The sequence below is a fragment of the Rissa tridactyla genome, chromosome 10, assembly GCF_028500815.1.
Source record: "Rissa tridactyla isolate bRisTri1 chromosome 10, bRisTri1.patW.cur.20221130, whole genome shotgun sequence".
Lineage (NCBI taxonomy): Eukaryota > Metazoa > Chordata > Aves > Charadriiformes > Laridae > Rissa > Rissa tridactyla.
In genome coordinates this window covers 17,923,435-17,935,103 of record NC_071475.1, presented here as the reverse complement: position 1 = coordinate 17,935,103, position 11,669 = coordinate 17,923,435, and the positions used below count along the sequence as shown (strand labels likewise).

The 11,669-nt window shown below is 42.2% G+C and overlaps 2 protein-coding genes across 3 annotated transcripts; one reads left to right on the top strand and one right to left on the bottom strand.

The window, feature by feature from the left end:
- Positions 1-495: 495 nt before the first annotated feature.
- Positions 496-3,094, bottom strand: SPCS1 (signal peptidase complex subunit 1). Its single transcript, XM_054216690.1, has 4 exons — positions 2,798-3,094; positions 2,057-2,116; positions 1,624-1,710; positions 496-683 (listed from the first exon to the last, which is right to left on the bottom strand). Exons 1-4 carry the CDS (start codon positions 3,083-3,085, stop codon positions 561-563), a joined length of 558 nt encoding a protein of 185 aa, XP_054072665.1. The 5' UTR covers positions 3,086-3,094; the 3' UTR covers positions 496-560.
- Positions 3,095-3,186: 92 nt separating this feature from the next.
- On the top strand, positions 3,187-11,290 carry GLT8D1 (glycosyltransferase 8 domain containing 1). 2 transcript variants are annotated; one of them, XM_054216689.1, is made up of 10 exons: positions 3,187-3,316; positions 5,050-5,109; positions 5,221-5,319; positions 6,632-6,848; positions 7,522-7,639; positions 8,160-8,244; positions 8,480-8,592; positions 9,174-9,340; positions 9,525-9,637; positions 10,302-11,290. In XM_054216689.1, exons 2-10 carry the CDS (start codon positions 5,094-5,096, stop codon positions 10,490-10,492), a joined length of 1,119 nt encoding a protein of 372 aa, XP_054072664.1. In that variant the 5' UTR covers positions 3,187-3,316; positions 5,050-5,093; the 3' UTR covers positions 10,493-11,290. The 2 variants fall into 2 exon arrangements, with proteins under 2 accessions (XP_054072664.1, XP_054072663.1); XM_054216688.1 differs by lacking the exon at positions 3,187-3,316 and adding an exon at positions 3,426-3,521.
- The last annotated feature ends 379 nt before the right edge of the window (positions 11,291-11,669 follow it).

Below are 11,669 nucleotides of genomic sequence, written 5' to 3'. Positions count from 1 at the left end.
GCTATTGTATTATGCAGAGATGTTACTTTCTTTACCCAGGCAAATATACTTTAAACAAAAACTGCCACTCTGCACTCTTCTATCCTAGAACACTTTCCAATTCTTAGCATTTTTCAGAACAAAGGGGTATGTACTGTTTTACAGTACTTTTTACAACCTGACACTACTGCTAGCTTGTTTTACACACGATTAGAGATATTTTAGTAGAAGTCCAGCTGTATATTATCTTTTAGGCTATGGCAACACCTTAACTAGACTTGGTTTGATTGTCTGGGTTCCTTTTTAGTAAAATACTTGAGTGAGATATGACCTCCAGTAGCTGCGTAAAGTTAATGCCTCCACCCCTTCCTTTCCCAGTGACTTCACTGAAACTCCAGCCAAAATTTAGAGAGCCTTCATGCTCTCTGCAGATCTTGGTGTACTCAGGGTAGTATACAAAGTATACTCGTTTGCCATGACAGTAGTAAGAAAAAAACCAAACACTAAGCCATGAGGTATCTCCCCAGTGGAAATGCATTTAAAAAAAATTAATAAAGTAACAGCATGAAGAACCACGTTTTTTAGCTTTTAGCATGTCTCTTTGGCTTTCTGTCTGCTTGCTTCTTTTCTTCTGTTCCCGACTCCTGGACAGGTAGCCACTTCAGAGGATTGCGGCGATACATAGGCCACGGAGGCAGCGTTAGCTTAGGGAAAAGGAATGAAGTCAGAATGTGTAAATCAAGATGCTATAGGTAAGTGTTTTGTACAGCTTGTTAGGAAAATCTCATTCCTTAACTATTATACCAATTAGTCTTTAAGAAAGTTCATACAAATTCATACTATAGAGATATAGACAGACATTGTATACGATGAGCCCCAGCTCATTGCAAGGAGGATGCTGACAGCACCCACCCTGGAGTGAAAAAGGATACCCCTAGATTACCGAGATAACACCAGCGTCCCAGCCACTCTATACCTCTGTGAAACCCTCCCGTTATCTGGCATCGGAGATAAGCGGCTGTAGTGAGACCAACTCCAGGGATGTTTAGAGCAAATAAGAACCAGATGGATTATGATGCCATAGAATTACAGTTGCTTTTCAAACCAGTAGAGTGTGTGTGTGTTAAGTAGTGATCAATCAAATCACGCTGTATCTGAACACTTGAAAGGTATAAGAACCACGTGTAAAACCACATTCAGTGCACGCCAATTGGAACGGGACACCTTGTGTGTAGGAATATGAATTACTCTTGTAATTCAGTACTTTGTGTCCTAGCCCCTCTCCTCAGTCGGCATGGGCCAGCTGCGAAGTTCTCATGACAAGCTGTTACTCCACAGAAAGCCTTACTGTCCATTATGTTTTCAGTGCTATCAGCTTGACTTAAAAGTAACACCTAATTGGAATGAAAAACTAATTCAAAAGCAGTATTAAATTGCAGTGTTCTCTAAAATCTTACTAGCATTTGGGAAAAAGCACTTACTGGCTTGTAAAGCACTTTCTACAGATCAAAAAAAGTACAGATATGTAATAACAGTCTGAATTACATAGCAAACATTTGTCTGTGCTGACAGCCCCTTAATTTAACAATTATTTCAGGTTAAATAGTGCATGTATTTTCTGGTTTGGGGAAAAAAAATTCTTACCAAACATGATAAAGCAAATCCAGCCATAACTATGTAGACAGTCCATCCAAACTGTTCAGTGATGTATCCATAGATGAAACCAATTACCTGCAAAAAACCATATATATTAAAAAGATCAAACTTTAAAGAAACAGAAACATTTCTTATGCCATGATTAAGTTGGGGGGTAAAAGGGATAAAGTTAAGTAGAAAAATACAGGTTTTTCAAAAGCACAGTTCATACATCTTTCCAACCTTGTTTTCAAAATTGTAGGCCAATAATGAAATGAAAGATTGAAAGAAGAAAAGTATTAATCCCCAACAGCCCTTCTAATTTTGTCTAAAGCTTTTAATGACCCAGATACGCCAAACTGTCAGAAAACCCAAACTTGTTTGTAAGATCAGAAAAGAAAATAGTCCTGTACGTTATCACCCATAGTTCTAGTATACTTACTGCAGAGACAAGAATGATTCCTTGAAAAATCTGTTCTGCTAATTTTTGGCCCTTGTAGTCCTGTGGAAAGAGATATTTTTTTGTTAATTACCCAAAACACAAACCAACCAATTAAACACTTTCAGGTTAGAGCCTAGTCAGCCTGACCACAGGTTCTCAGCTTTTTTGTTCAACTTTCACACCAGGCTGGGATTATTTTTTTTTTTTACAGCATCTGGATTTAAAGTGTAAAAGAATTAAACTCTTAATTCACTTAACACTTCCCCTATAATCTTGACCACATCATCTAAAAATAAAAGCCAGCACTGTCTGTTCAGGAGAAGTAATGCAAGTTCAAAATACCATTGTAGCCAGTTTTGTATCACTATGTAAAAACCATAAGGCCACAAAAGAGAGTATATATATATACGTGGTATGTATGTCACCTGCGTTTGCGTGACTTTAGAAAACGTGGCTCTTGATGAAAACACTGTGCTTTCTAGCACAGCCATATAGCACAGAGAGAGCAGCAGAGACGGGGCTGGGTTGCAGGGCTGTGCGTTACCTTCACCGTACAGCACGCTAAACCTCGACTTTTCAGACCAAAACACGGAAATGATACGGAGCCCCCCAGCAGTTCCTCACGCCCAGGTGCCGACACCGCACGGAGGAAGGGGAACGACGCCGCCGACACCACCCGCCGGCAGCGGCAAGGGGACGCGGGCCCGGGCGCGGCCAGGCCTCCGGCGATGGCTGCCCTACCATCTGCGTGGGGATGGAGCGGAAGATGTTCAGCATGGCGGCAGCGGCGGAGAGCGGCGCCTCACACTCCCCGTTCTGCTGCTGCTTCTCCTCGAGGTTAGAGCCCTGTGGCTGCTGCCGGTTGTCTCCCTCGCCCTGCGCGGCCTCCGGTGCGTACGGCTGCTGAGCGCGACGCCCACGGCGGTGAAGCGGCACCGGAAAGCGCCTGCTGAGGTGGCCGGAAGCACTCCCCTTTCGCTCCGCCCTGTCCTCCGTTATCCTGAGGTGGCAGCTGCCCGGCTCCGCCATCGGCTCCGCGCTGCCGCTACCCCGGGGCTGGACCCGTGCCGCCGCCTCCCCTGCGTCCTCCTCGGTACCTCTGGCGCGGTGCGGGACGCTGTTTCCCCGGCAACAGCGGCATCGTGCCTCAGGACCCCTTACTGAGGGGTCTTCAGCCGGCAGGTGCAAGGCGTCGGCGGGTGTCGCCTGCCCGGAATCGACTCTGACTTGGCAGCCTGCGGGCGGCCCTTCCCGCCCAAGGTTCGAGCTTTGCTGACGAAGCCGTCGGCAGCTGCAGCTGCCCCGCTATTGCAGTAGGGCGAGTGCGGCGCGGCCTTCGCGTCCCCGTCTATCAGGCATCGCGGCGGACACCTGCGGCCCGTCGGGCTGCTGCTGGGGGGGCGGTGGCGGCCGCGCCGGCGGCGCGCGCTGCCGAGGTGGCAGTTGGCGGCGGCGCGAGCGGACGGTGAGGGGAATGGCGGGGGGGGTGGTGGTGTCTCGGTGCAGGAGAGCTGGGCCCGACCCGCCGCCCTCCGAGCGGGGCTCCTGGGGCGCGGAGGAGGAGCTGTGTGGGAGCCCTCGCCGAGGCGGTGGCCCGAGGGAGAGCGGTTTGCTGTGCAGCCCGAGGAGGAGGCGGTGAAACGGGGGAGGGGGGGGAGCAGTCGTGTGCCCAGCTTCGTGTGTGAAAACGTCCGCGCCGGAGCCACTGAGATTGCGGCAGTGCAGCCATGCGCAGGGGTTTGAGTATTTTAGCGTGGGTTTGTGTCTGAGCTGACGATAATTTCTGCAGAAGTCAGTCTGTAAGTGGCTCTAGCACAGGCTCCTGTGGTGTCAGTGAAAGGCAGGAGCTGTCTGTGTGTACGTGCGCCCCCAGCATCGCTGCCGCAGGGACCGAGGAGCATCGCAACATGCTCCATGTTTGAGAGAGGCGTTGGGTTGTACTGCAAACCAAGGCGACGTGTCCTGACCCACCCCAGTGTTGCTGCAGACACGGCACACGGCATTTGCTTCTTGTGCGCGGTAGATGCATCCTCCCCATGGGAGAAGTGCAACAGCGGAAAGAAGATGGTTATGTCTGACACACATAATAGTGAAAACACAGTTTGTGGTACCTTAATTTGGAAATTTCGCTAGAGTTTTAATATAGAAGAGTCTGTGTTTCTTGAGTCTTGCCTCTTGTTATGGTGTGAGTGCTTTCTGCATGTTACTTGAGAGCTGCTTCGCATTCCAGGATGCGTAGTTCTTGTTCTCATTTCACAATCACTGGTACCGTTAAATAATGAATTATGTGTGTTTGAATTGCATACCAGAATTGCATCATTGGTTTGTGTGTTCTTATCCCCTTCTATAACATGTTAGTAATAGTTTCTTTTACACTTTTGAGATCTTTTCTTGTGTGGTGACGCTTCAGCTGATATTCTGTTATATTTTATGTAGAGAATTTCATGGTTTTGAAAGTGTATAATGCTGTATGTTAAAATCTTATAAACACTGTGTCCTGTCAAAATCTTGCCGTTAGCTAAGTATGGAAAGAAATGTATAACTGTTTGCTTTATTGCTGGGATGCTTCCAGTTTAGAGAGTTAAATAAATTGGTTTAACAGTAAAAAAACAAACAAACAAACAAAACCCCAAAAAACAAAACAAAACCCATACATAGTCTTCCAGATTCTTTCCAGATCACTTTTGACTGGCAGGAGGAGTTTGGGTTTGTGTTTGTTTTTTTTTTTTTCCCTCTGTCAGTGAACTAAGTGGCAAGATCTCTATGTCTTCTGTTTAATCTCTGGGTTCTTTAGGCATGTCATTGTAGCTACATACTTGCTGAGATACCATACCCAGTTATTAAAATGTGACATATGGTTGTATCTTTTTAAGAGAAGGAAACATTCACCACAATCAGAAGCAGTTTTGACACTCCTGGTGATAGTATGCTATGCCTTGTGTAGACATGCACTGGAAGTAGGAAGTGACTGACATATTTTTTTTCTCTTGCAGGCTTGCATGAAGCTTATGCTAATAAATAAAATAACAAAAGAAAAATGACATTAAGGAAAGGTATGTGTATATGTGTGTGTCTAATTTTTAAAAAATATCTTTTGTACTTTTCTGAGCTTCCCAGCCTTTCTCTGGTTATACTGATAAACTTCTTTTCTGTTAAATTTTCAGTGAACATTTCCATCCTTATAGTGGCTGTTGTCATATTTTTGGTAGTTCTTCATCATAACTTCCTAGGCCTCAGCGACTTCTTGAAACGGGAATTGTCAGGTACGTTGCATTTTATTTTTTATTTTAGATTGGTGGGAAAGCACATGCTCTGGCCAGACAGAAACCACCATGATAATGATCAATCATTTGCATAACAAGATACAATTTTTGTACTCTTTTATGAGTACATCTTTTGCTGTTCTCATACCCAAGAAACTTCAGCTTGATGGGCTTGTCTGTTCTTGCTGTCCTGTGACTTTTCTCTGTCAGAAAGCCAGGTGAGAATAGCAGGAAGTGTTCCTTCTGGCTTTAAAAGTCATTAAGATACAATTCAGTTTGTTTAGCAAAGCCTTTTCATTTTTGGGAGTCTGCTTTTAAGAACTTCACATGGTCCCACAGAGCTTCTCCAGGTCCCTATTAACTGCCAAGTCCCAGTTTGTTGCTCCTGGGTAGCAGTTGTATAGGTGCTTCCCACCAGCAGTTGAATAGAAGCCTGACGGGCCTTAACTGGGAATCAGCTGAAGTTAAAGCTGTTGAGCTCTGTTGTCAGAAAAAGGTATGCAGAAGCCCAGCTTTGTGAACAGAAGAATATTGCCCATAAACTGCCAAGTCCCTGTTTGCTATGTTCCTCAAATTACCTAAAATTATCTAATATGTAATAGTCTAGATCATCTGAAAGGTACCAGTGTTGTTATAAAAAGTGCGGGTGGTGGGGAATTTGCCAGATTTTACAGGTGATGTGATCTAATCATAAATTTCAATGCTGATCACCCATTTTCCTGGACACTGTGAGTATAAATTTATGTTGTTTTAGCTTAAATAATGTAATGTGATCTGTGATGCATGGAATAAAGATGGGCTGTACTTAATGCCTTGAACTTTGGTGGGAAAATATTCACAACAGTGACTTTAATTTAGAATTTCTTTTTTCTTCATTGGTTCCTACCTAAGAGGAAAAGAAAGTAGAAGAAAAAGAGGGAAGGGTGATGTGGAGGAGACTAGAAGATGGTTAGGGTAAATGGGAGGGGAAATTCGGTGGGATTATAGACATGGCAGAAGAGACCAAAGGTAAGTGCGGCCTACTGCAGTTTAAGCCTCATTTTAGTACTATGTTGTGCTGCGTGTGAATATGTACAGTTAAACGTATGTAGTTTATAAGTGTAATATTTTCCTATTCATTAACATCTCGGATTCTCAAGAGCAGGTGCTGTATTTTCAGTGTTTGATACTGACATGCTGTAATCCACACCTCAACTGAGACATCCAAGTGGTTGCATAGTAGAAACAATTGAAGATGCTGGGAATTTTAGCATGGTAATAATGTCCGTTTCATTTACATAAAACAAGTATGTGTTGCCATTTTACTCCACAGATTCAAATCCATTAGGACTTCAGCCTGTTGATTTCATACCTGCAGTTCCCCAGAGGCTGGCAGATGAAAGGAATGATAAGGAGATTTCTGTGGTCATTGCAGCATCAGATGAGAGGCTTGGAGGTGCAATTGCAGCAATGAACAGTATTTATCGTAACACCAAATCCAACGTGGTTTTCCATATTGTTACTTTGAATGATACTGTGGATCACTTGAGGTAATGATCTTTTCGTTAGATTCCCACAATACTGTAAAACGTAAGCATCCCTTAGAAAAGGAAGAGCTGACTTCCCCTGGAACTGCACTCCTCAAAATTGTTTGCGGTTCTCTCTGCTGCTGCTTATTGCAGCTTTGTGACAAGGCTGCTGTGGGGAGTCCTGCAGTTGTTTCTTCAGGTAATGTCTCAGGGGTGGAAAAGATCCATCTTTTCCAGTGGGGTTATATCCAAACAGTGGGGTTGGAGTTTGTTGGTAGAATGTTGTAAAAATTACTTTCTACATTTCATGTAAGCAATTCAAATGCTGGCAATAAAGTTTCTCTATTTTTGTAGATTGTTCTCTGACTTTCTTATTTTTACCCACATCCTGGGTGAAAATACTGATATTTTTTGTGAAGGACCTGTGATAACAGGACCATATATTTCTAATAAAATAAGAAACAACCTCCTACCTTTGCTGTGTCACAGCTGTGCAGTATGCTGATAGTGGCGTGCCCCTGCAGTCATGCAGGACACCACCACCATCAGCCATAGATTACATTCTAAATGTGTGTTTGTTGGGTAGGGAAGCGAGTGGCCAGATCAAGACCTGTGTCATTGTCAATCGGATCTCTTGCTTTTTGTCTCATTTTTGTCTCATTTAACAAGATCTGTGCCTTTCTCCTGTTTGCAGGCTGTGGCTCAGTAACACTGCTCTGAAAAATTTGAGATACCGAATTTTGGATTTTGACCCTCGTGTCTTAGAAGGGAAAGTACAAGTGGATCCTCAAAAGGCAGACACCTTAAAACCAGTGAGGATGATGTTGATTACTGTTTGCAATTATTAGTTAGTAACAATATATTTTGATATTGGCTTTTGAACACAACTAGAGATCAAATCTGTTAGCATAGAAGCAATCTTTTATAACTAAATTCCTAAATTTCAGTAAGAATAAATTTCCAGATAGTGAGAGGTGAATTTGAATATCTACATACGCATGTCTAGTATCATTTTTTTTCTGTTAGCTACAGTGAAACACAGCAGCTTGCATGTCAAGCATGCCAACACCTCAGAGATACTACAGATATATGTGGAGAAATAAGAAATTCTAATATAGACCAGTTTTAAATTTAGTTTATCAATACACAAATTCATAGGAAACCAGGAATTGATGGAACCAGTTTACTTTAAATAACTTGTATTGCGGCCTGCTTTACTTCCTAGATATAAGTTGTCTTGGATAGAAGTGCCAGGAGTGTCAGTCAATTTCATGTTTATTTGGACAATTTTTCATTTAATTCTTCACTTCTCTTGCTTTCCTGTTTTCACAGTTAACCTTTGCAAGATTCTACTTGCCCAGTTTGGTACCTCATGCGGAGAAGGCCATCTACGTGGATGATGATATAATAGTGCAAGGTATGGGACCTTTTCTTAAGCTTTTGCCACTGGCCTTATGCTGAGGCCAGTATGCTGTCTCTTATAGTAACCAAATGCTCCTACTTCAAGGAAACATGTAAAAACTGTGTAAATATGAATGAGTTGCATTCAACTGAAATGGTTTTATCTGCTCTAGCAATGGGTTGAACAAAAAGTCACTCAGTGCTTAATCGGGATTGCTTTTAATTTTTCTGTACTTGCTTCCATTTTCCAGATGATATTCTTGAACTTTACAACACTCCATTGAAACCTGGACATGCAGCTGCATTTTCAGATGATTGTGACTCAACCACTAATAAAGTTGCTGTCCGTGGAGCCGGCAATCAGGTTAGTTTTATTCTGATGCAGCAGTAACAATACTGCAGATCCCAGGCTTTGGAAACAGGCTCTCGGTTTTATTGTTCTTGCAGGTTGACTTCCAAATGCAGAGAACCTAAAAGTGTGACTGTCCCTGCCCAAATCAATTTACTCTGCTGTTTGTGTTACAAAATGACACCTGCAGTTTCTGTTTAGGCACAGTAAAACCACTTTGAATTTTTGCTGTGCTTTCCAATGAGAGCAATTCCCAGCGTGGAACAGCAGGAGGTCTTAGAACATCAAAGGGGGAATTTCTCATTTGTGAGTGTATAAAAAGTACTTCTTCTGGGAGTGGTACCATATTAATAATATAGTATTATTAAAACCATGCAGCACTCCTTACAATATGTAGTTTATATAATCATATTTTTAAAATGTGATTTTAAGAAAAGAAATTAAGAAGAATAAAATTTCTTGCTCTTGTGTTAAAGGAAGGGGTGTTTGCTTTAACAACTTCAAGTTATGTTTGTGTGTTGGGAGTTTTGAACCTTTTTTCCTGAAATAGTAATTTGACCATATTTTAATCTAATTTCTACTCTCGTTATTTCCAGTATAATTACATTGGGTTTCTAGATTATAAAAAAGAAACTATCCGAAAGCTTGCCATGAAAGCCAACACCTGCTCTTTCAATCCAGGAGTTTTTGTTGCCAATTTGACAGAATGGAAATTACAGAACATCACTAAGCAACTGGAGAAGTGGATGGCACTTAATGTAGAGTAAGTACCCACAAGCTGGGGTGACGCTGTGTCCGGGGTTGGGTTATGGTGATGGCATTCAACTGTTAAATGAAGGGCTGTGTATGTATCTCTGGATTCCTGTCATACAGCTGCAAGTGAAAAATCAACTAGTTTAGGGCCACAGAAGCATCCTTTCCCTTATCCTTTTTATCTTCTCTTCCAGAGAGGAACTTTACAGTAGGAGTCTGGCTGGCAGCATCACAACACCTCCACTTCTAATTGTATTTTACAAGCAACATTCCAGTATTGATCCCATGTGGAACGTCCGGCATCTCGGTATGTATGAAACATTTGTGACACCGCTCCCCTAGTGTGTTTTTCCAGGTCTGTAGCTGGACACCTAGTTGATGATGCAGCAAATGGATCTTTTCTTCCCCTATATATACCTTCTTCTTTAAGAAACACTGCTTTGCAATACCATCTTGGGGCTTGTGGGCCTGGTCCTTTGTGTTCTTTTTTGAACTGCTAGGGGGATAGTTCTTGAATTGAGTTATGCTTGAATTACTTCTCATTTTCTTTTTCCAAATATATATTGTATCTGAAGTGATCCTAGGTGCTTCCTCCAAGATTGTTGAGAGGAACACACGTTCATATCTGTTCTGCTACTGGTGAAACCCTAATGCTGGGAGAGGTTGCTTAGGTTTTGTTTCCAATGAACAATACATAGGCTGCTGAATACATCTGGGTATTAAGGGGGTTTACAGAACTTGGAAGTTAAGGCAATACATTAAAATAGACACTGAGACAGATCTGAGTGGCATTCACTTGCACCCAATTATGTTTTTCATTTTGTCCTGATTTCTGCCTCCCATATCACCTCCTTTCTTCATGAATGACAGGACGTCCTGTGTTAAAATCCTTTGTTTTGGAGTTAAGATATTGTATGTTGGTGTTTCTGCTGCCTCTATTTTAGGCACTAATGCTTCTTTTCCAATAAAAGGGTCTAGTGCTGGAAAAAGGTACTCTCCTCAGTTTGTGAAAGCTGCCAAGTTGCTTCATTGGAATGGACATTTCAAACCATGGGGAAGAACAGCTTCATACGCTGAAGTCTGGGAGAAGTGGTATGTCCCTGACCCTACAGGCAAGTTCAGCCTGATCCGCAGACATTCAGAAGCCTATGAAGCAAAGTAGAGTCAATTTTAATAACTGATGGCATTTTCTCAGGAAACTTCTGGAGCCAAGCAGAACTTGTTTTTTTTAGCCAACTTGTATTACAGAGCAGTCCCTGCCTTCTGGAGTGCGAGGTGATGCACTTATTCAGGTGCGATACTGAAATGCGTAGGTCCAAAGGAGACCCACCTCACTTGTGTGACAGAAGACGCTGCCGCAGTAGCACTATAGAAAGCAAGGGAGGATCTCCACAAACTAGCACTTCTCTTAGTTCATTTGTCTGTTTTGTGGTGTTCTGCTCTTTACTACAAGTCTTCTAGAGGATGATCATTTTGTCAGCTGCAGAAAGAAACAGTTTCTAAGAACAAGATAGGACTTCAGCTGGTGCTTTCACCATGCAAATCTTGCACAGTAATGTACTGTAATTAAGAGGTGCTTGCGTTTTGTTCTGGTGGTTTTGTTGGTTGGTTTTTTTTGTTTTGTTTTCTTATCCTGTGAAAGTTTCAACAACCCTTTCTTGCATGACTTGTCCTCCCAATCATTTCTGTGTCTTTCTCGCGGAATTCTGCAAAATCGAACCTTGTTTTTAAAGATGAATTTTTCAAGTATTATTTCACTATGCAAAGTGGTTTTAACTGCCAGTGAACACTAAAACTTTTTTTTTGTAAAGCGGTGGAGAAAACCTTGTTGAAAAATAAAAGCTGATTTTAACATGTTGACTCAAACCTCAGGTAAATGGCATCTGGTTCTAGTCTTGGTCTGATAGATGAAGTGTGTTTCCTTTGTACTTAAATACAATAACAAGCAATTGAAACTAAAGTCAATCGAGCTTATTTTTGCAAAAGCAATCTCATCCTAAATTGTGCAAAATGTTTATTTTGGGGATCAGGCTGTATGAACTACTGATTAATTTTGTTAACTGTTAAGCTCCTCATAATTCTCTCAAGCGAGCATGGCTCTGCTATAGAAGTTTTTCCCACCATGCCTTTTCCAGTCTGGCCCTTTAAACTCATCGAGATTCCTGTGCCTTTTTGCAGCTGGCTGCCCATCGCCTTTCTACAGGTAAGTGGGTTCTTTTAATAGTTGTTAGTGTTGAGCAGTGGTTATTATTAGCTGATGTATCGCAGGAGCTATTGTGCCAACTATTCTATTTAATGCAGGTTTGAACTCAAGTTGTCGTTTTTATTCAATAGTACTG